General features: G+C 33.3%; 1 protein-coding gene across 5 annotated transcripts in view; it reads left to right on the forward strand.

The window, feature by feature from the left end:
* Positions 1-25,460, forward strand: part of LOC105209387 (protein sax-3) — a 292,880-nt gene extending 267,420 nt beyond the window's left edge. For 2 of the 5 annotated variants that reach the window (XM_054234981.1, XM_054234982.1), the window contains exons 14-23: positions 5,498-5,590; positions 5,781-5,979; positions 8,766-8,887; positions 9,853-10,005; positions 10,307-10,628; positions 11,222-11,442; positions 11,538-11,760; positions 16,283-16,463; positions 16,565-16,882; positions 16,989-25,460. In XM_054234981.1, coding sequence (XP_054090956.1) covers positions 5,498-5,590; positions 5,781-5,979; positions 8,766-8,887; positions 9,853-10,005; positions 10,307-10,628; positions 11,222-11,442; positions 11,538-11,760; positions 16,283-16,463; positions 16,565-16,882; positions 16,989-17,670 — 2,514 coding nt within the window. In that variant the 3' untranslated portion in view covers positions 17,671-25,460. The remainder of the gene's footprint in view (positions 1-5,497; positions 5,591-5,780; positions 5,980-8,765; positions 8,888-9,852; positions 10,006-10,306; positions 10,629-11,221; positions 11,443-11,537; positions 11,761-16,282; positions 16,464-16,564; positions 16,883-16,988) is intronic. The other 3 variants (XM_054234986.1, XM_054234983.1, XM_054234985.1) reach the window with 3 other exon arrangements.
* The last annotated feature ends 274 nt before the right edge of the window (positions 25,461-25,734 follow it).

A 25,734-nucleotide genomic window follows, 5' to 3' on the forward strand; every position in this document is an offset into this window, starting at 1 on the left:
ACCAACCGGATGTGTGATTTGGGGGACCGGAAGTTGGCACCGACCGGAAACCGGAAACAAAAATTAACAGTTCCCTGTTTCCGGTTTCGATGTAAACCGGAAGTGGTGAACCGGAACCGGAAATATTTTGGCCGGAACCGGAAGTAGTGCGTAACCGGAAATAAATCGGACCGGAAATAGGGCCACGGAACCGGAACCGAAAGTCGACTAGGACGGGTATATTATATAAGTTTCCGGTCGTCGTCCGGTTCCGGTTTTCGGTACTTCCTATACATATATTTTTCCGGTTTCCGTCCGGCATTAACGATCCAACATATCCCGTTTCCGTTGCTCCACTTATGCCCCATCATATCCCGCTTCCGGTGCACCACATGTACCCCTTTGCATATGCAACACATTTGGGCAGCTCCGGCTTCTCTGTCGGCGTCGCTGCAGAAAAATGCATTTCAATTTGGTGCAAAAAACTGGGATTTCCACCAGGCGACCAGGAGCAGGCAGTAGGTGGCTGCGAAACACAAAAACGCTTATAACTTTTAAACCGCTGGTCGTAGAGAAAACTTAAAAATTTCGAAATTTGCAGAATCGCATGCGCTACAATCCTATTCTAGAAAGTTTAGTGTAGGAGTTACCAGTGATTTTTGAAAATTAAAAATATGTTGCAATTCGCGTATATTTACAAAATACTTGTTAAAATTACCCTTTCTTTTATTTATTATTAATCCTTATCATATCCACTTAAATTAACTTAAAATTGTAGAGCCAACTCTTGGCAATATCCGCGAGATCTTGACTAATCTATCAACCAACTTTCAAGTTTCTTGGTGTTCTGTGTACATGGCTACAAATATATGATGAAAATTCTCGACGTGTGTAAGTGTATTTAATTGGGGGACAAAAATCTGAGACATGCCTTTCACTAATGCAAATCTTCTTAGCTAAATGAATTTCAATTAGAAATTTTAAATACAATGTATAATATATAATTAAAAACTATTTTTTTGTGGTCACAACGACTCGAAAATATTAAAAAAATGTGTAAACGTTTAATGTTTCTGGCTTTGCTGATATGATAAAGAGGCGCAGCATGCATATGTGCAACCGACTATTGAAAACGATTGTTGCAACACACACATTACATATGTATATGTAGATGGAAAAATGCTACTTGCCACCGCCGCTATGCATGTTCACGCGATAATTGCGCCTTGTTAGAGATTGAAAGGCATTTGTAGCAACTTTTTTCTTGGTGTGGCACGAAAAACGGTGGCATGCAACGCGCCAAGCAACTGTTGCAACATAGTAAAAACGAAATATGCTTGTTTGCATGCGAAAAGTATTGTTGGTCAGTGCGGTGGCAAGGCACAGTTAGTGGCAACAATAGCGAGAACAACAATTGCCGCTGTTCGTGCAACATATAACACAAATGTACAAGTATGTGTGTGCAGAAAAAGTGTCACAAAGATTGCATGTTGATAAGCAGCCGCTTTTTATGCATAGGCCACTCTAACTGTGCGACGGCTTGCCTTGTGGCACATACACTTGACTCGCAGTAGCTGCCCCGCGCAATTGCATGATATGCAATGCATACAACAAGAACACACCGTGCAACATGATTTCTGCTAAACGCCTCGACTTTTGCATAATTTATGCATGTTTACAATGACAACAACAACAAACCCGCATGTAAAGCGGTTAAGCAGCCGGCAGCAACAATAACAACAGTAAGCTTGAATGTGAATGTCTGTTTATGTTAACTTGCATATTTGTTGCATGCAACAAGCGCCATCTGAAACACACATTGCCAATGCGGCAATCGATCTTTGTCCAGCTGTGCTTGTTGCAACGACTTCGTGCCGCTTTTTATCTACTTTCTTATGCCAGCGCTGCGCTCTCACAACACACTAGCTGGTTGTATTGTGGCATGCCACTAGACGTTGGGGAAATAGAAAAAGTCTAAAACGGAACTTTTTTCTATCCGCCTGGTCGCATAAAATTTAAATAAAATTGAATTTCATAAACACGCGTGGCAGGCGGCGGCAGCCAGCAGTAGCTGCTTAAGTAGCGAGGAGTTGCAAAGCAGTCGAATAGAACAACAACTGCAACAACAAGTCATTATGCATAAACGCTTTCGCAGTACAACGTTTTTACAATACTTTCGAACACTTGCCACAGTCCGGGTTGCCAAATGATTCCATTTTTTTTGCTTTTTCTTTCGCATTAGAATTTTTTTCTCGCCTGTTTGTATGTCTCAGAGAGTTGTCATGTCTTCATTTCTGCACTTTTTGCAAATTTATTTTAATTTTTCCGCATTTTTTGCTCAAACGCTTCGCTTATCTTGAGAATTTCATGTCACGCGATAAAGCGGTGTTAGCAAGCGATTGCGCTGCAGCGGCACGAAGCAGTCGGGCACATGTAACGGGTGAGCTACTGTGATGCTTACAAGCGTAAAGTTGTCCAACAACACATTTAAGGTGGAATTTTATTAGCTTTCTTGGACTACTATATTTTCAGAAGTTGTTGTTGCTTGTTATTACTAGATAATACGTGTATTTAATATTTTCTGAGCTCAAAACTTTAAAAATCAAAATTTCTTTGAAAGCATCCTGCTTTTTCTACAGCAGGCTATTGTGAATAATATTACCGTAATTCCAAAACAGAAAACAACAAAATTACATTAAAATTTTGGTTAAACTCAAATCATATATTCTAAAGCAAACATTCTATAGATGGCGCTGTTGTCAAAATATTTCTAAAAACATGTTGTCTTCTTCTTAACTGGCGCAGACACCGCTTACGAGGTTATAGCCGTGTTTACATTAGCGCGCCACTTGCCCTTCCTTCTCGCGGTTTGACGCCAATTGGTAATACCAAGTAAAGCAATGTCCTTCTCCACCTGTCTTCCTCTACCTCGGCTTCCACAGGCGGGTACTGCATTGAACACTTTCAAAAAGCTGGAGCGCTTTCCATCCATTCGAATAACATGACCTAGCCAGCGCAGCCGCTTTCTTTTTACTCGCTGAACTCGTCGCAATGTCGTCGTATACGCTCATCGTCCGAAAATCTTTTCGCTAAACCTTTATCTCGAAAACTCGTAGTACCGTAACGCAGAATGGTGAAGATGAGGGACTTCTAGAGTTTGATTTTTGCTCGTCGAGAGAGGACTTTACTTTCAATGGCCTACTCAGTCCAAAGTAGCACCTGTTGCCAAGAGTGATCCTGCATTGAATTTCGAGGATGACATTGTTATTGCTGTTAATACTGGTTCCAAAAAAACCTGTTGTAGTCTATTTTAATTCAGAATTAGAAGATATTTATTAGATAATTTTTGGTATAATTAGATTTGGATACATATCTCAATGATTTTTTTTCGAAAAGTTATTAAATGTCTATATTAAAATACAATTTTAGAATAATTATTTGCTCTACAACAACAAAGTTGCCGAGTTTTTTGTATACTAACTTACTTCATTACTTTCACCAAAATTTTTCCCTGTGCCCTAAAATATCTTTTAATGTTATAATTCTGTCTCGAATCTTTCCTGTGCCGACAGATTTATAATTCATTTGATTACTAAGTGTAATTTTTTGAACTCAACTTAGAAAAAGTCTTCTATTTCGTTTGATAAGCAGTAAAAAGTTTGTTTTATATATTTCGAAAACCCGAAAACTTCTGATAAAATTTTATATATTTTTGTCTTAAAATTGCAGCACAGATATTAGAATGCTAGTATAAATTCTATAGCTGATACGCTTTAATATTTTTATACCAGTGTTTCATTCATCAAAATCGTTAAATCATAAATCTCAACAAGTTCATGGAACAATTTGCTTAGTAAGTGCTCCTAAACGCAATTCTCTTATATTTTCAAAAATAAAGTAGTTTAAAAAATTTATAAAGCATTTTAATTATATAATGTAGGTTGAATGTATAATATAAATCTTTCATACAAACCTTCTGTTGTCGTCATTGTTCTAGAAGCCTAGATCTTTAAATAATCCAAATAGACACTTGTTGTGAATGAGCAAAAGTTAACCTTGTAAAGAAAATATACAGTATATTTTTTTAAACTTTTAGTCAGTGTTGCAAATACAATGTCAACAACACACCTAACACTCCAAACGACACAAGTGTTGCAGCTGCCGCTGCCTGGAGCTAAACAATTTATAAAGGAAATTTCAATGTATGTGTCTATATATAGTAAGTGTGAGTGAGTGTACATATTTTTTATATCTATTTACAACGCCCGCAATGCGCTGTTGAATAACGTATTGACCCGTTTATTGGAGCATGAAGCTCAAATATTTGCAACAGTTGCAGAGGCAGCAGCAAAAGCAATGTGATACATGTACATGTATATGACTGCTGAGTGAGTGGGTGAAAAAGTAATGCAAATACAACAATATGCTGTTACATATTTCATGAACAAAAACAGGCTTAATAGCAAAATATTTGCAACGAAAATGCTGAATAAATGAAAAACTTAACACTTTTTACCAATCAAGCGCGACCATTCATGTCTGCTCTCTGTGTATATTTACAAAAGCATGCACATGCGGTTATGACGAGCTGTAATATATACATATATGTATGTATGCACATATATATTTTCCGACAATTTCTGCCAAGCATTGATTTATCGAACGCACCACTTACATAAACGTGCACGTGAGCGTGTGGGTGGTGTGCAAAAAATTATTTCATTATAAAGTCATTAAGCGGCAAATTACACGCAGTCACCAACTACAAACACACACACACGCACATATCACTCTGTATGTAAATGCAAACATTAACTGCGCTCAGGCCAAAGCTGTGGCAATTTGCACAGCGCTGTCATGCGCTTTGTGAGTATAAACAATTTTGTTGTTGTTGTTGCTGTGAAAAAACACTATATAAACATTACAACGATGCCGGCTGTGGCATATGAATTGCGAAAAGAAATTTAATTTTAGTTGCATGCCGATTTTTTTACTTTGAATAAATTTTCAATATAAAAATGCAATACGCACAACAACAACGCCAACTACACATATAAAAAAATATTGATAGCTTGCCTTGCTACAAATATTTTGCAGTTATTTCATATAATAAACATATAGCAAAGTGATATACGATGACTGCGCGCCATAAAGTATGCTATAAATACACTTATGCGACTAATGAGCTGTGTGCGCTGTGGCCGTTCGTTGTGTGCGTGGTTAATGGCGAATTGAGAGCTGAGACTGGGCAGTTAATTGACGCAGCGTTGCCATAATTGAAAGCTGCATTTATTTGCTGCAGAAAACAACAAAATTTAAATTACAAAAATATATGTAAAATTTTCATACAAACAAGAATCGTATATAACAGTATATTTATAGCGCTTTTTGTTGCAACTCACTCAGCGTATTTTCCCATATACTCTTTAAAATTTTTCGCCACCATTTTGTTAAGTGTGACCGCAATTTTTCATTGTCTTCATTTGTTGTGTGTTTTTTTTTTTGCGTTTTGTTGCAGGTTGTCGAATTAATTGATGCCGCAGCAATTAATTCCACCGCCGTACGTCTGGACTGGGTGATGCATGTGAGCGTAACGGAGAAATATGTGGAGGTAAGCTTGACTTTATACATACATAAGTACACACATATAAGTAAATGCAACATTGCATTTCATTAAAAGTATTTATAGCCACTTAACGGCATAATTAAACCGTTTTCTTGACTTACACATTAATTGTCCGCACATCAATTGCACGGCCATTCGCTTATTCTCTTTTCACTCTTTTACTCTCTGCCAACAGGGTCTTTATATACGTTATCGCGATATAAGCGCCAATTCGCAGCAATACAACATTTTAACGGTGCTGAATCCCTCGATCGAATCGCATGTCGTCGGCAACCTAAAGGAGTATACGAAATATGAATTCTTCTTGGCGCCATTCTATCAGACACTGGAGGGTCAGCCGAGCAATTCGAAGATCGTGCAGACGTATGAAGATGGTGAGTAGAGTTTACGATTTAATAATATATTAGTAGAAATTCTTATTTTTTTCCAAAATTATTGGAATTTAAGTGAAATAATGAATTAAGTCTTGTAAGGTTTACATTTTTATGCTTCATGATTTATCGTATATACATCTAATATTTTACATTAAGAATAGGAAAAAACCTTTACATTGTTAGTTCAGTATAAAATAATGTTACTGTTCGGTCAAGATTATTAACCAGAAGTCTGGTTTAAAGAAAAAGTAAATTAGCCAAAATACTAGATCTGAGTTGACAATAATGGCGTAGAGCCACCCGAGGCTCTCTTATGTACATCTGTTTTTATGAGCTTGGCGGTTTTTGTTTGTTAAAAGCTCACATTTCGTTGCTTGTTCGTGAATTCTTAGCCAAAAACAATACTGTAACGATGCCCCAGCCTCCACATTCGCCAGACATGGCTTTGTTTGACTTTTTCAAAAATAAAGAGAACCTTAAAAGACCATCGTTTTACAAGTATACGAGAAATCGATGAAAGAGGTAAAGGATTTCTGGCGCTGGCCATATTATGGGCTCAAAAAATTTATTTTTTTTTATCACAAATTGCTTATTGATTTTTAAAAATTCGAAGTCGTTTTAAGGATACAGCTGTAAGAAGAAGAAGCTGCTCGAAGCGCTGAGTTGGCAGCTGGAAGCTTTGAACGCGTTTTTCTCAAAACTGTGATTTACAAACTTTCCTCTTTCGTATCCCAAAAATGGCTTGACCAAATGACTTGAAATTAGGTGCAAGGAAAGCTCTATTATGAATCAAAAATTCCAAAAATTATTGTTTTTTGAGCACATCTCATATAGTAGCATAAATGAAGTACTTTTAGTGTTAAAACTAATATAACATAAAGAGATATATAATATCAAGGTTAGTACCCTCCTACTTTGAAAATTCTCGCCTGGCTATAAGTCTCAAATATACATATTACTAGGTTTGTTCGAAATATGGAAAAATAATTTGATCAAAATAAGTGATTTGTTCCGAACTGAAATGATCAAGATAGCGAGCTAGAGGTATGTCAGATATACTGTAGAAATATGTAGTAATGCAGTTATTATATATGCATATGACAGCTATTCTCAACAGAATTTAAAGAGGAATGAATCGAATAAGCAACTCGTAGAAATTAAATAGACTCGGATAATCAAATAGGATGCAATTACACAGCTTGAACGAGATATGTACTTATTTTCTTGTATTGTATAAAATTGTGTAATTTTTTTTGCTTTCAAAAATGAATCGAAGGCGGGAAAAAATAGAATGATAACTCAGAGATAAGGTTACAATAGTGAGGCGCAAGTGATTATTATTTTTTTTTCAAGTTTCCTTATATCTTGAAACCTTAGCCGAGGACATATTGGGAAATTAAACGAGTGTGTGTAATCAAAATCGGTAGCAAAAATATGCGAAATATGCGAAAATAATTAATGTGTGGCATAAATATGGGATATTTCACACACTTATTAGAAAAAGTATTGTCACAACGTGTTCTCATTTAGTTGCAATATATATATTTACATTTAATATCTATTGAAAAATATTAACAGCTGCTCACTAAAAACTCAACCGATGAGTGATAAAAAATTCGAAAAAAAATAAAGGAAATATAAATATTTATTTGAATACTATCACTATTTATTTTCAATAAATGAACTAACTGCATAAATACTGATACAACAATTTTCACTGAAAATTCAAATATCAAAGAGCCTCGGTATTAAATGTAACACAAACAAAAACGAAACAAATTGGAAACATAAAAGCTAAGCGAAAATACAATATGTTAAGCATTGCAGATATTCTCTGAAAAAGCACAAGCTTAATGCACATAATCAAAGCGAGTAAAAATATTTCAAAAGCTTAAATAGTGCGGCATATGGGCGGAACATTTTTTATGCCAGCAGTTCAAGGAAGTAAAACTTTAATTCCAAATATTTAATTGGTCAAAAATTTCGCCAAAAACCTGCAGGTGAATGCGGTGTACATAAAAAATAGCGAACAAATACAACAACAAACAAGTACCAATAACAAATAACAGAAAATATACATATGTATGTATATACAAACATAAAATGCTTGGGAAAAAGGTAAATAAATACCGTTTACTAACGGAAATGCTCCTCGAAAAAATAATCATAAATGCATGCATGTGTATGTGTGTGTGTAAGTAAGTGAATGTGTGTTGTTGAGCGCGTGAGGCCAATAACCGCAACCACACACACGCACTTTTGCACGCCAGCAGCACCAACAATATATGGCACACACCTTTATGCATATTTCATGGAATTTTCCACCAGCAGTTTTTCCTGTGAAACACCAATTTTTTTCGACAGAGTCACTTTTTCGCCACTCTGCTGTTGCTCGCTGTTTTACTTTACATCGGCGCCTACGCATATGCAACAACAATTTCGCAGTCAGGCTTTTCATTATTAACAAGTTCGATGTGCTTACTGCCAGTGCTGCTGCCTTTTATGAGTACACAGGCGTACACGCTTAAGAGCTCATAAAGGGTTTCACTTTTAGAGTTGAAGAGAAATTTTTCAGGTGAATTTCAGGTTTAAAAAACCGTTTTACATTATTTTTGAACAGGTCTTCAGCATAACTGTTAACTTCAACAGCTCATTTGACAGTTTATCAATTTAAACAATTTTTTGCCTTCAAAATTAACACCCTATACTTAGTACGAATATTTGTTAGCGTGTATTAAACAACTTTTTCAAACTTTTTCTCTCTTCACTTGTGTTCTTCATTACAGTGCCCTCAGCACCGCCGGACAACATACAAATTGGCATGTACAATCTGACAGCGGGTTGGGTGCGTTGGTCACCGCCGCCGCCGCAGCATCACAACGGCAACTTGTTGGGCTATAAAATCGAAGTAAGTGCCGGTGTATACAAATTCACCATATAACAACAACATACATATGTAAATATGTTATTTATTTGCACTTTTTTCAAACTCATACTCATATTAATATTTTATTTTTTATTTTATTTTTTAGATTTTATTTTTATTTTTTGATTTTTAAGCGCGCTCACCAATGTAAATATAATTTTGTGGCTGGGCGAGTGTATAAAGTTTATGAAAATTTAATTTGAAAACTTTTTCTATACCATCGGCATACATAACGGTATATTGTGTTTCTATGATGCGGGTATTTTCTATTGAAATTTCGAAATGCATGCGAAAGAAATACGATGAAAATATTAAATTTTGCAAATTAAATTTTCATGGCTTAAAATATTAAACGATTTTGCGCTTTTTAGCTGTTGACAATATTTGCGTAATATTTCTTTATCAATGAAAGCGTTTTTGTTTGGAGTGAAAATTTTTGCTAACTAATTGCGTGAAATTGGCAAGCCAAACAATATATGCAGTTGTCGGAATCCTTCACTGAATAGAAAGATATTAAAAATGATTAAAAATATTAAATGGAAAAATATCGCAAAATTAATTTCAATTTTTGGAAAATTTGGCAATTATTGAAAATTTCAAATTATTTTTAATACAAGTATTAAAAGTAATATATCATATTTAATAAAAAATTAAGACAGGATGCAAATACAGTTGAACTTCCATTGCTCGAGCGTTTCCAAAAATCCAACTCTTTAATTCGCAATACAAGTCAAATTACCTTGAACTCTCTCTAACTTGAAGTTTTTTGTACATTATGGTGATTCGAGTTAGAAAAGTTTAATTTTTTAGTTTTTTATTATTTTTATGTTTCTTCATAGACCTTCTAGAAAGCTTCACCCCTTAGTTTACTCACTTGATAATTTTAGAATTTTTTTAGAATTAACATTCTAATCAAAGTTAATATTTTGATAATTTCTTCTCCATAGGTGACCGCTGGCACTACTTTGAAGGTCTTGGCAAATATGACTTTGAATGCAACAACAACTTCTGTGCTACTAAATAATCTTACGACCGGTGCTACATACAATGTCAGACTGAATTCTTATACAAAAGCAGGCGAAGGACCCTACGCAGAGCCAGTAAGTACAAGTGTCATAATAAAACTCGAATATAGGACTATAAAAAATAGACTTGAAATGTCTAGCCTTACTTAGAGCTATTCAAAAATAATATAGAACAAAAACTTAGCCCCGTTTATGAATTTCTATGTGAATTTGTCAAACACATGTGATTTTATGACGTCACATTAGCGTCAGTTTGACATATATCTCACTCTGATTAAATGTTTAAATTTTTAATATAACTCTAAGTGTTGTTGTGATTCCACTAATACTATCTTTATATGAAACACAAATTTTCTAATTCCATTCTTCTCCGAAGGTCTCACTCTTCATGGACCCTACCCACTTGGTGCATCCGCCACGTGCACATCCAAGCGGCTCGCATAGCGGTATTGCCGGCAGTCACGGCCATCCAGCTGGTGCTGGTGTCGATGGCGGTCATTATGCTTATCATCCAGCTGGCATGCCGGACGATGCGGCCACCACTACGACACATCATAAATCAACGAATGTTGTACATCAAACTTGGTTTATGGTTTTGGTGATAGTCTTTCTGTTGGTCATATTCTTTGTCACCGTCGGTGTGATGGTATTCTTTAAACGACGACACAAGCTGACCAAGGAGCTGGGTCATTTAAGTGGTGAGTAGTGGGGTTTGAAATATGTTTTACAATGATTTGTAAAGAGAAGGGACCTTAAATATAATTTTAAATTTTTTTTAATCTTTTAGATTTTTATTTTTTAATTTTTTTGTTATTATATTTTGCTTGACAAGTATGCTTGCAGTAATCAATTTGCTATGAGAAAGCAGTAAAAATATTCGCTTGCATATTTTTCTCTCATTAATTCGTCAAACTTCATTACTACAAAAATCGTTTACATGTTGCAACATTGACTATATACATATATAATGTATGAATGTCCTTCCGTCGCGCAGCAATTAATTAAAATTTGTTGCGCGAAATTCCTCTTGTATTCTCACAAAATTAATTGCTGCCTCATCTTTACTCATTTGCATTCGCGATTGCGTGAAATTCCATTTTATACTTGGCTTCATATTCGAAAGAAATGCTGCCACATCCTTATATATATAGTTATAATATAAAAAATGTATATATAAAATTAACGAGTCACCAAAAAATTGTATCCACTGCCATATTTCATTACCAAATTTGCATGTCTTCTCTTTGTCCACTCGCTTTCATGTCAATTTCTGTCATCCGCCGCACTGCAGTAGTCAGCGCCAATGAAATCACCGCACTCAACATTAATGGCAAGGACAGCTTGTGGATTGACCGCGGCTGGCGCACCACCGACACCGACAAGGATTCCGGCTTGAGCGAAACGAAACTGCTATCGAATGCGAATAGTCAATCGAATTATACATCGGATGGCGGCACCGACTATGCGGAAGTGGACACGCGCAACATGAGCACCTTCTACAACTGTCGCAAGGTGAGTGTGTGCAAAGGAAATATTTTTGAATTATGCTAAATGCGAACGCGATTCATTACTTAATTTTCATTTTCTGCTTCTCTTTTGACACGCAGAGTCCTGAGAATCCGACACCATATGCCACGACCATGATTGTGGGCGCTTCCTCTACGGAGACCACATGCATGAAGACCTCCTCGTCGAGCACTGATCAGGATTCGGGCACGAATTCACCACACTCAGACGGCAATACCCCACAATGTGTGGGTGGCGGCGTTAATGCGCCTGGCATGCCAACTGTGGGCGGTGGCAAGCACAACTATCATCCATATCCACCAGGTTTGTACCATTTTTGTGTGTAAATATAAGATGTGTTTGATGTGTTTTTATGAGGTTTCTTTTGCTAAATTTTGATTTGTTTTTCATATTCCATGTTTCTTATAAATTCTTGATGTTGTGTTAATTTTATTATAATTATATTTTAACGTCAGACTTCTTTTCATTTACTGTCTGCAGTCCATCTTAATTGTTGTTTTTTCGTTGTAATTTACTTTTTTTTCAATTCATTATATCGCTTCATTGTTTTTCACAAAATTTAATCACTTACAATTTTAGTTTCAGTTTTGCATGCCACTTTGGAAAACTCTTTCAATTTGTCTGCCTTCACCTCACTATCTCTAATTGCTGTCTGTCAACTGATACAATTTTTGACTTTTGAACTTTTAATTTCGTGCTTGCTTTTACAAATACTCTTTTTGCTCTATGTTCGAGCAAGCAAATCCGTAGGTTTATTTGTGAATTCAGTTTCGTATATTTGTGAAAATGGGCTTTCGAAAATCAAAGTCCCTGTCTTCACTTGCCATTTGGTCATCACTTTGTGCAAACAATTTCCTGTTTTACTCGTTATTGATATCCTTTTATATAACTCGCTACTACCAGCTGGTTTATATAGTATTAACCCAGCAGAGAAGATAAGTTGAGCTTGAGATTAGTCAGCTGTAGTTATTAACTAACTTCTTATGTCTCTAAAAGATGAGGAATAATTTAATGAATTTAAAGTAAATAGAAAATGCTAAAATTAAAATAAAATTGATTAATTAATTAGAAATAAATAAATAAAAAAATTTAAAATCAAAAAAAAAATATTTGAAAATAATATATAAAATAAATAAAAATAAAATTTACAAAAAGGAATTTTATGAAAATAAAACTGTTATTAATTTTTTATAATTATAAAAAATATATTTAAAACATTATAAATAAAATCGTAAAAAATTATCAACTAAATCTATGTCGCTATATTAAAAAGGCAAAATTCTACTAAATAATATTATGGGATATTAACATAGCATATTAACTAAAATAATGTTTTTAATTAGGCGCTTAAGTAACAAAAAAATATAAAAATATAATATTAATAAAATATCAAAAAATAAATTATAACTATTTTAATTTAGAAAATTAAAAAAAAATTAATTCAATTTAAAATTAAAAATAAAAATACTGAAATAAAAAAAGAAAATTCAAAAATATTTTTTATAAATTAACTAAAAAATTTAACTGAGAAATCATATAAATAAATTAACATTAGCAAATAATTTAAAAAAAGTATTTAAAAAAATAGATACAATGAAAAAATATTGGTTTAAACACAATATAAAAGAAGAGTTTTGTGTTAGACTATTACTTTAATTTTTATTTATACTAAAATTATCAATTTTTATGAAATTGGAAGTAAATAAAAATTAAAGCTAATACATAGTAACAAAAACCACTGTTAAAATAATTAATTAAAAATAATTAACAAAAAATAGAAAAAAAAAATTTCAATAAACAATCAAAAATAAAAATTAAATTAATTTTTACACAATTTTTTAAAGAAAAAAACTATTTACAAAAAATATTTCCCTTTTTGTATAATTAAAATAAAATTATTGAGCAATAGACGCTAATACATTGCATTACTGATACATGTATATGCATACAGCCATATAAATGTGTTATCTTCTATCAAATCAATACAGTGATGAGTAGAATTGATACACTGCTGGGTAAATAAAAATCCTATAACACTTACAGGCATTCAAATGCATGCATATAATTTTGCATTTACTTTTCACACATACCCATATCCACACATATAAAGTGGTGTGTGATTTTTATCCGATTTACCAAAAAGATTTGCTATCAATTTACCTTTCACTTTATACACAACTGACAGCAGCGTTTACGCCACTGCCACTTCGCTCCTTCCTTACGTTCACAAATTTCTTTGTTTTGCCTTTTTTACTTTTATTTCTTTATTCTTTTTCTATTATCACAGCATTCATAGACCGGCTGACATTGCTTTTGTTTTCGCACTCGATTAGATTTGCTTAAAGAGATTTGGACATTTTTTGGGTTTTTCCAAATCGTTGATATCCTTGATATTCCCTATTTCGTTTATTGCAAGCAGTATCGCCATTGTGTTTGCACTGCCAACTTGCATTTAATATCATTTTTCGTTGTTGTTGTAGTATTTTATTTTCACTATTTCCTTGCTGTACGAGTGCCAACTCTCCGACTCTAGTCAACTATCGTCGCTGATTGCTATTGACAGCTGCTCAAGTGGCGTATTGAGATCCAGAGAGTTGGGCAGAGGGGGACAGTGTTGCTTTGTCCGCCATCCGTTTCATTCAACTGATTGCATTGTAATTTCAACCCCTGCAGCAAGGATTTGTTGAACTCTCTAGCTTTACATTTTTATTTAATTTTTTTCTCATTTTTACTTTAACTTCTTTTCTATTATGTGTGGCAGCAACATTCAGTCAGTCGCCACGTCGTACACTAACGCTCGTGTATCGCCTGGCTGCCATTATTATTGCTTGTGTGATTTGTTCCGTTTATCCTGCGCTAAGTTGGCATTTCTCGTATTTGCAAAATTAAAAATTCAATTACTTGCGGCAAAACTTTGACTGCATGCCACACTTTGCTGCCATGCCCCTCGCACCCTTCCTCGCACCCTTCCTCGCCCCCTCGTTCGCTGCTTTTATTTCGTTTTTTTTTCACTGCTTCAGCATTTGGCCTTTGAAGTGTTTCCTGTTTCCAAGTGTTAGCTGAGTATCAGCGTGGCATTGTGCGGGCCTTCTTCTTCTGCTTCTCCATCCTTTGTATGCATGTGGCATGTGGAGAATTGAGCCTTTGTAAATACTTTGAAATGCCAGCCGTTGGCAATTTGCGCTGCTTTGCCGCAGCAGTTAAGTTGCTCTAGATTTGCAGCTGATAAATTGCGGTAATGCCGCATTAGTGATCTGCCCTCAGTACAGTTAAGTACTTTATTTAGTGTCATTTTTCTTACATCGCATGGCGTTGTAGGTAGTGGCTTAGGTTTTGCTGCCGGCGCTGAAGGAATTTAAATTGCTTTGTGGCATCCGGTTTACATTTTTCGCTAATTTTGATTTGAATATCCTTGTACATGCATGCAAAAGTATTAGCCGAGCTTTGTGAGGAATAATTATAAGGTGTTCTTGCAAGATAAACGATATACCGAAGGCAAATGTGCTTTATAATGGATATTTTTGGGTATTTAAAAATATTTTTTATAATAACAAAATTTATCAAGAGATCTTTAATGTTCTTTATATTAGCGAGGAACGCTTCAGTCAACCTATTTGCGTCGTTTTAAGTATTTAAAGTTCACTTTTCGCATCAGTTTGTACAGCATTTTTCTCTAGTACTTTGTTTTAATTCTTCATACTAGCTCAAAACCTGAGCTCTACATATAGTATGTTGAAGAATTAGATCATGTTCTTTCAAAAAATTATCAAAACTCACCACGCTCCAAAAACGGGAATTGATGTTGGGTCTATGGTGATGTAACATAATAACTAGGATCTCATTTAAGAGCAAAATATACAAAATGTGTCCACTTCAAAAATCTTGAAAAGCTTTTTAAGCTTTTTTTTTGAGAAATCTTATCATCCCAGCTTACAGTAAAAACAAAACTCGTTAGCGAGTGTGACTCGGGTGTTCTTAACTCGGGTAAAAACTTCCTTAAGATATTTAAAAAATCTGCGAAATTTCCAAACTGAAGTTTAATACTGATCTATGAGTTTGTCCGACCAAAGTCCCCTGCGCCTAAATAGGTAATAGAAAGTGAAGGCATTTTTGAATACATTTTGCACAAGTTTCAGCTCATATTGGATATATTGGAGTGAAGTTAGCTGCGAGTGTTTAGCATGCAGTATTTCTAGCACATTTCAAAAGCTCTTTTGATCTTTTTTGGACCTTTTATCTCTTCATATTTATAATCGACGCCCCTTAACCTCCTAACCTAATTCAATTTGTTTGGCATCAAAATTTACGCGAGTATTATTTTGCCACTAGTAAGAGAGTGAACGAGATCATTCAAGAAAAGTTCTATATTTTAAGGTTCTAAAAGTATATTTTAAATGTGAATACCATTATTTTTGCCTGAAAAGTGTTTAGAAGATACAACTTTTCATATTTTAAATATTTTTTTGGATATTCTTTAAATAATTTTTAGCGGTTAAGCGTGTATTATAATAGTTTATCAGTTCTGCTTTATCACTTTTTCATTTTCATTTATTTACTTTTCATGCCAACCACGCAACCTTCAAATCAAATAACTATTAATTTACTTTAGTTAATTATAATTGCAACTGCAACGAAATATATGTCGTCTAATCCACAAATATTTGTCTATATTACAATTTCATGTTCTTCCACCACCCACCAACTTCCGGTTCCTCAACAAACAATTTACGCTCAACCAAAAATCAATTTTGATGTTCAATGTTGTAATTATTATTGTGTTTGCTGTAAAACTCTGCTATAAAACTTAAAATAAAATAAATAACAGAACAATTTAATTGGTCAGAGTTCTTGCCACCACCACCGGAGCACCCACCACCACTGCCAAGTGGCTGCAATGCTGGCAGCGGCGGCGCTAACACAGGCGGCGTAATATACGCACCCGGTTCACCACAGTCTTCACGCAAAAGCTCCAAGAGCGGCGGCTCGGGCATGTCAACACATCAGAGGTAAGTAACACGCAGCGCCTTTGATTAATTACCGCGCAACTACATAGCGTTTAATATTATTGCAATTAAATGAACAATTCTCCATTTCCACTTTGTAACAGCGCTTTGAACTCTTCCATACACAGCAGCTCCTCGGGCGGTTTCTCCACGTGGGGTGTGTCACCACAATGCGTTGCCTCGCGGCCAACGGAGAATTACTACAATAATCCTTTGCCTTGTGTAGGCGGCTCACAGAATCGTTACCAGATTACACCGACCGGTCAACATCCACCACCACTGCCACCATACTTTCCACCTGGTGCCGCGGGCACCGCACAACTACCGCCACGCAACATACATATCCACTACCCGGCGCCCAGGCATGCCATGAGCGAGTACCAGCCGACGGGCACACACAATTCACGTTGCTCCAATGGACGGTAAGTACGCGCGCACCGCATTGTTGTTTTTGTTATCTTTAATTTGTGTGCGAAATTAACATATGCCTTGCAATTACATTGTCTGTTTTCACTCTTTCATTTACAGCGCCTGCAATAGCTGCGATGCGCTCGCCTCACCTCTGCAACCGCTGCCACCACCGGGTGAAGGTTGGTATCAGCCACTGCAGGCGCACATGCCACCCAGCGCCGGTGGCGCCAATCCCATCTATCAATGTTCCTCCGAGTGTTCCGATCATTCGCGACATTCACACACGCACACACACGCGCACAATCACGCACACGCGCATCAGCACCAACACGGCTCCCATATGCACGCGCATCAACATCACACGCACGGTCAGGCGGCGTACGCGGGCAACGGCAACGATACACTGCGTTCGGAGAGCAGCCAAGAGGGCGGCGGTAAGGGCAATTACCGTTGTCAGAAGCAAATAGGCGGCGGCAGCAGTAACGGCGGGTACGCGGACATCAACGAGTCGACGGAGCGCGAGCACATGCTCAAGGGCGGCATAGGTGGCGGCTGCGGCAACGGCAACACCAGCACGCTGGGCGGCAGCTCGTCCTGCGGTTATGAGGTGCTCGGCGATCACCGGAATTGCAGCGACTGTTGCAGCAGTTCGCGTGAAGGCGACACCTGTTCGTGCAGTGAGGGCTCCTGTTTGTACGCGGAGGCGGGCGAGCCGGGCATGCCGCCGCCGCCGAGCAGCGCGCATTTAGGCGGCGGTGTTGTTGCTGCCGGCAAGCTGGTGACGCAGCAGGGCAATTGATATGCGGCCGGCGTGAGTGATGTGGTTATGTACTTTTAGTGGTTGCCAACGGTGCAGCTGCCGATGTACGAGCAGGCTGCTGTAGGCGTTGGCCGGTGCAACAACGGTGAAGGTAACGGCAACATCGGCGCGGCGCTAATTTGTGAGTAGTCTACTAGTGAGTTGTATGTAGTACGTGTAAGTGGTAACTAAGCGAATTAAGTGTAGTTAAGTATTTATATGTATAGGTTAGCTATGTACTTGTATGCGTGTGTAGGTTAAGCTGTGTTGTATGTATGCGCGCATCGAAATGGTTGTGTAGTTTTAGGCGCTGCCACAAGGCACCTAACCGCAAACAATGGCAAATGTTGCACGAAACCCTGAACTGAACTGAAAAACTGAACGAACACAAAAATAACAACAAACTAAGAAGACAAAAATAAAAGGAAACTAATAGCACATACAGTTTAAAGCAGCGCTAGACTGTGTCGACTGACAGACAATTCCATGTATTCCGTATTTCAAATGGCATTTAGCAACGCTTTCCCAGACACAAGCGCATCACGCAACAACAAAATTTAGTTACACAGTCCTAAAATATCATAATTTTCAGCCGTTTTCGAATGAGGCAAGATAACCTTCACCCTTACCACACAATCAACGCCACCCCAAACCCAACAATTTTGTTCAAGCTTCGCTTTAAAGAGTAATGCCACGCTTACTCGCGTGACTGCCACACATTTTGCATGCCAACCGAGCGTCACCAAAACCATTTGCAAGCGCACAGGCGACATATAGTAACTGGCGTAACACCCTTTACGGCTGCTTAGACTCGAAATCACCTTCCCTCTCCTTAATAAATAACATGCTCTAGCATACCAACGCGTCATTTTTAAAAATGGCTACCTTTCAGCAGCGACTGCTTGCCACAATTCCACGCCAATTGACGACAATTTTCTTTGAAATGCAAATTGTCACAAATATACATAAACAAAACGAAATTTTGCTGCCGGCTAGCAGTTAGTGTACCATGTAAATGGTGCCGCTGTTACGGAGGGCGCTTCAAAAATTTATGTTACTGCCGTTATTGCATACATATATAGATGACTAGGTACAAAACTTGTCAATATGTCTAAATATGTCACGCTCTGCATGCTAGTCGTAACACAGTCGCATATCCGTCGCATATCCGTCGCAGTCTCAGCTTGTTTTCTATCCTTTGCGCCTAAAGGTATGCTAAAAACAATTTTGCAATCATTTAACACGCAATTTCCAATGTCTGCCTACTTCGCGTTTCCAGCAGACTTTTAAAGCAACGCTTTGCTTCTTTCTCCGTACTCTTTTCTACTTTGACCGCCAGCTAGCGCATTTTGTCTACAATCTATCATAGTGCTAGTATAAATCTAAGGCAGTGTACGGTATAAAAGCGAAGTTTATGCGCCGATAAATTACCGAAGCTGGTGATAAATGGTTGTTTGGCCCGATATTGGTGGGTGGTATGCAAGAGTTTCCCTTGTTGGAAGTTAGTGGTATACAAAAGTAGAAGACTATGCTCTTTTTGGATATTCAATAATATTTTATAACTTTTCGTATAAATAATAAACTGTGTCATATGTTTGTTATTCTTTTTGTAAATGTGGAGAAAACTTTGACATACATGTTTTGGTTCAAATATTGGCTTAACAGTGGTGTGTTCGTTTCACGCTATTTTACTTATAATTTACTGTTGTTTGAGCAGGATTTTAATGTTTAAACTTTTGCTTCAACTTTAAATTATTTTATATTTAAATTTTTTTTAATAAAAATCCATAACGCAATGCTATTTAGCAGGCCGTACCAGTCTCTTAAATGTAATGGCTTCGCTGTTAACAATTTTACATGAATTCCACTCTAACTGTTATTTTAACATTGTCCGCTAAAATATGTACGGACTGTGGACAATAGATGAAGTAATTTAGTTAACAAATTTTTTATGAAGAAATATAACAAATAATTTTAATTTTTATTTTAATTAATTTAACATTATTTTCAAATTTTTATATTAATATTTTCGCCATTTTTTATTTTAGAAATGTTAATATTTTCTAAATGATATTTTTTAATATTTTTTTTTTTATTTTTATTTATATTTTGGTATCAAATATTTAACCATTTTCAAATTTCTCTTCGGGTTAATATTAAATAAGTGAGTCCTTTTACCACTGTTAAAGTTTATATAAAGAATATCAGTCTCAAATTACTAGAGTATCAGTTTCATAATAACAGAATATGACAGTATAACTAAATTACAATTTAACAAAAAACAAAAGTCTATAGACATGCACATGATTCCAAATATGCCATAATAATTAATTTGAAACAATAAATAATTGCATTTACGACCATATGCTTAAACATATATTCGAGAAAAATATAGACGCAACATGCCAGATCGATAAAAATAAATTAAAATTGAAACTGCCATGTTTACCACGAAAACAATAAGAGCACAATTGAAGATGAGATTTTTTCTGAACTAAAAAAATATGAAAAATAAATTAAAGTATTTTCATTGAATATACTATACATACTACTAGGACAAACAGCAAATTCAAAACTGAAGAACAAAACACAGGGTAATACACTTAAAATTAATACTTGTATGTGTATGTGTGTGTTTGTGATAAGAAAAAATAATTAAGATTTAAAATTACTAATTATAAATTTGATATATTCGGCTAAACCCGAAAACGAACAAGTTAAAACGCAAATACGTACCGAAGTGAGTGAAAATCGAACAAAATATATTGAGTAAATTCAAAAACAAAAGAAACGATACCCACACATATGTAAATAAAAAGTTAAAAAACTGACTCAAATCCAATATCATATAGGCAAATTATCAAAATTTGTGTTGTAAAGTCTAAGAAGCAAAAGAAATTTACCAGAATTCTTATTAAATGTGTAAGTGTTAAGACATTACGTAACTTTCGCCGAAATTCTCTGTGTAAACGATAAGCAAAACTACAACAAATTCACTAAAATGGTTGAGACTTCAATGATGTTAAGCTGCGTGTTCACTGTACAAGTTGTAAAATTAAAACAGATTTCTATGGAAAGATAAGCTGATAAACCTTTTCGAATGCCGTTAGTTCATCAATGTATATAATGTAATAAAATCGAATCCAATAATAATAATATCAAATATGAATAATTTACGAGTATATAAAACGCATACAATGACGAATGGTTAGTGGCTACCTACTACTATAATTGTAACTGTAATTATAACACCCTGCTGAACTTAAATTTATTATTTACAATTACCTACTTGTAAGCAGTAATGCGTAGATGCCATATAATTTATTTTCATGAATTTTCTATATTTTTTCGGTGCGGGAAAAATTTTTGGAAGAAAGTTGGAAAAATGTTTGAAGTTGCGAACATTTATTTTGAAAACTCGAGGTATAGCTAGTACACAGAAAAAAGTACCAGAGAGTATTAAGCACTTATAAAATATAGTTTCTCTAGACTAGATTATTCGAACTATAATTTTATAATACATATTAAAAATTATTTTTTTTTGAATTATTTTTATGAGTTATAACATGAAATATTTAACTAAATATTTTTTTATATTTTTTGAATAACATTATAAAAATAAAAATAAATATAAAATTTTTTGTATTAAGTTTTTTAACGAATATTCTAATGTAATTTTTTATTTTGTGTTACTTGTATGAAAAAATCAATAAAGAGTAAGAAGTAATTAATTGAGTTTGGTTTTAATTTCATTTAATATATTTAAGTATTTTTTTTTAAAGAGTTTTACTTCTCATGCTTTTTTAATTAAAATTTTTTTTTTGTTTTTTTTTTATTATTAACTTTCGTTTAAGAATTTTTTTTGAGTAGCACAAGAAATGATATAAAAATGTTTTGTCAAGGAAAGTTTTTTCGGAACTAAAATTTACAGATTCTTCAACTTTTCCTATTTTATATTTTCGAATTTTTTTCGATATTATTATCTTTCATTATTAATGTCAACTTTTTTTAATAATATTATTATTTTATTTCTCAAAATTTAACCTAAACACTATATTGTCTTAATTTTTTCAGTATAATTTCTTACTTTTTGAACTTTATTCTGTATTTTTCCAACTAATTCGTGAAATAAGTAGTTTTAAATTATGAAAGAAAAATACTTTAAAAGCTCACTAACTAATTACTATGCTTTACTTTACCTTTATTGATAGTCCTACTACTACTATCCTTTTTAAGCATGCAACATATTTTCATTTTTTTTTATCGCATGACATTTTTTTTTTCTTTACCAAGCAATAATATTTTTTTCCACTACAACCATTAAAAAAAGTTTATGATTTTTACTAATAAAAAAATGTACCTGTGATATTGCATATTTCATTACAATTAAACGAGTTGTAATTTCATTTTTTATACGACTACACGAATTCTACATATTATGCGCAAAAGAAAGTAATAAAAATAGAAGGAAGGAAACTATTAAGCAGAGTTAAAAGGTAGAGTTAAGGGAATTAGATGATAAAATATTATTAAAAAAATAATAAAAATTATTTACATACATATGTAAAATATATCAAAATATATACTTACATGTAAGTAAGTAACGAATTTGGGCGTAATTAGCAGTAATTAGTGAAAGAGAACAAAAAATATTAATTTTAAGTATGAGAAAAATATTAATAAATAATAATTAATAAATGAAAATTAAAAATTAATACAAGCCTGCAAGAAAAACTACTTATTAAAATTAAAAGTTCGAAAATCTGTGTGAGCGCTAAAATGTTTGAAGCTAGCTCATAGTTATGCATTTTAATTACCCCACTAAACTAATGAATATTAATTGCAATTAATTTGTTTAATTTTGCGGATTGTTAAACACTTAAAAGGCGACAAAAAAGAGTATAAACTGTCATAACGCACACTCATACACCCACTCATATACATAAGTTTTTTATAACTGCGCCAACTTTTATTTATTCAGCACTTTCTCATTACCAGCTTAATGCGACTAACTTAATTCGCGCGTATTAATTTTGACTTTTAATCAAAAGCTTATTGGCTATTTGAAAACTTAAATATTGACAAATTTAATAAAATTGAAATTACTTTTCGAGTGTTTTTTTCACTTATTTATGCATTAAATGCCACTTAGCGCTAACAAATAAGCGCACACGCATACACACATAGCAGCATATAACTACAACTACAACAAAAGAGCACTCACGGAAGCTGGTCTCCCAGCTACATTTAAACAACATTTGGTGGCTATAAAAAAATTATGAAAAATTAATAAAAAATTAAAAGGTAAATAAATATACAGTTAAATATATGTATATATATGTATATATAATACATATTGATTAATATGCAAATTTGTTTGTGTTTAACGTTGAATTTAAGTATCATTAAGCATATTGAGCGGGTTTTTCCGGCTGCGCTTGAAAGTGCAGCGTAGCGCAACGAATTTTTTTACTGCCATCCAAAAGCAAAAAGCTAATTTAAAATGTATAGCATTTCGATTGCCAATAACTGTAAATCTACATATATTATCTTCATATATATACATATATTATAATTTTATGAAAATAATGTGTGTTAATGAACTGAGCACAATTTATGGCGAATTAATAATTATTAATTAGTTTTTCCACTACTTTTATACGGCTTATTGGAAGTTTTTCTTATTTACATATATAAATACGAGGAGACCACATGCGTAATGTATATATATAAAAGTTAAATGTAACGGTACTGTATTTTAGCGGTAATTAAGGCGGTGAGCAAGCCGATTTGCATGTAAATTTCGCATGGAAAATGTTAAATATAATTAATTAATAATTGTAGTGGTAATGTTAAGTGTAATTTTACATAATTATTTGCTTGAATATGCATTTATAAGTACATTTGTATGCTAGTGTTAATTATATAGACAACTAACTGTTAATATGTGCTGGTATTTGCTACGTTATTGAAGAAATAAAGAAAGTTTGAAATTACTTGAGAGTGTAAATTTTAAATAAAAGAATGTATTTAAGTAATGTAATTATAATTAATGTGCTGTAATTAATTACTGTAATTACATTTTGCATGTATTGAATAATGCAATAATTAAATAAATAATTAAGTAATGTAATTATATTACATATGTAATTAAATACTTAATGTAATCACATTCATTAGTAATCATTACATGTAATGGAAGTACGAAAAATGCGAAAAATGTAAAAGAGCACATAAAAAGATTTAAAATTTAAGGAAAATGTTCGAAAAAACTGTAATTTATATAAAATTAATTTGAGAAAAAAAATTGAAAACAAAACTATAATAAAGCGAATTAACAGATTAGTGTACTGAAGGTAATGGAAGCGAAAAAAAATACATATTTGCCATGAATAGCGTATAAAAAGAAAAATATTAATAATAAAAAATGGTTTAAAAAATTATTATAAAATATATGAAAAAATATTTAAAAATGTATTATAAAAAATTAAAAAAAATATATATATAAAAAACTAAAAAATAAACTAATGTAGAAAATATCAAAAACTTATTATGAAAAAAAATTAAAAATTATAAAAAACAAAACTGTAAAAATTAAAATAAAATAGTTTAAAAAAATATTAACGAAAAAACTAGTTATGAAATGAAATTAAAACAAAACACTTAATAAATAATTAAACTAATTGAAAATGTATACAATAAACACTGAATATTAAGTACTCACATAAATACATACATATATACTTAAAAAAGTTGTACACAAAAAACAACATAAATACATATAAACAAATACGAGCATTTAATTAAATATGATAAAGGACTATTTAAGTGTATTGTTTAAGAGCAAAAACAAAAAAACTCTCACACTCACAGACTCTTAACTGTTAATGTATGTATGTATTACGCGGATAAAATTAAGCATTTGAAACGACAACAACAAATAAACGAATTATGTATGTAATTAATATAAAATTGTGTAACAAATAGCAAACAAATAAATTATAAAAAAAAAACAAAAAAAAACTGAAAATATTTAATAAAATTATTGCAAATACAAATACGAATAATAAAAAAATTGAATTAGCATGTTTATTACGCATTTTAGTGGCAAAATTTACAAACAAATACATGTAATGAATAACGGTGCAGTTGGAAAAAAAGCAGATGTAAGAACTACAACAACAATAGCAAGGCAACAAACAGATCAAGCGATAAATAGCGCATAGCAGACAACAGACAATTACAACAACAATAAAGTGAGAAAATAAATATTTTTTATTTTGCGTTCAAATGGTCAATAATTGCATTACAATAAAAACAAACAAATTAGCTATTTGTTGTTTAAAGAAAAAAACATGAAGAGCAAATTTAGTTACATAAAAATTAAAAAAAAAAATTATGAAAGGAAAAAAAATATTTAAAATTTAGTTACATGAAAATTAAAAAAAAATATATAAATAAAGAAAAAATTAAAATTAAGAAAAAAAAAATAACAAATTACAATAAATACAATAAATAAAAAAAAAACGTATAAGCTGCCAGCTATAATCAGCATTAGACTAATGTAAGTGGCATTTTGTTGTGCAGCCCGAAAAGTGAGGTTATGTAGTAGTTGTAAGCGTACTGAACAATAGCGAGCACATAAATTGCAGTAAGCATAAATATTGCAATTAAATGAATAAATAAAAAGCAACTATTAATTTAATTTAATGATAAATATGAATGAAAAAAAAACCTAAATATTAAAAATAAAATTTTACATGAGATGTGAATTTAAAAAAATATTAAAATATTTGCGTTTTTAATACTCAATTTTTTCGGAGATATTTGATGGAAAATTGTAAGGCACACAACTTTGCTTTATATATAGGGTAAGTAAAAAATCGAATATACGGATTGCGATTTGTGGGATTCTGTTATAAAAGTTGTGAAGAAAAAAATATATGAGCTACTTTTACTTTGATATATAAGGTCTATTCTTACAGCAATAAAGAGAAGTATACTAACTGTCCTTTCAGAAAACGAGCATCAAAAAATATTCTCAACACAGTTACAAATCGGAAC

The sequence above is a fragment of the Zeugodacus cucurbitae genome, chromosome 6 (assembly GCF_028554725.1).
Source record: "Zeugodacus cucurbitae isolate PBARC_wt_2022May chromosome 6, idZeuCucr1.2, whole genome shotgun sequence".
Taxonomy (NCBI): Eukaryota; Metazoa; Arthropoda; class Insecta; order Diptera; family Tephritidae; genus Zeugodacus; species Zeugodacus cucurbitae.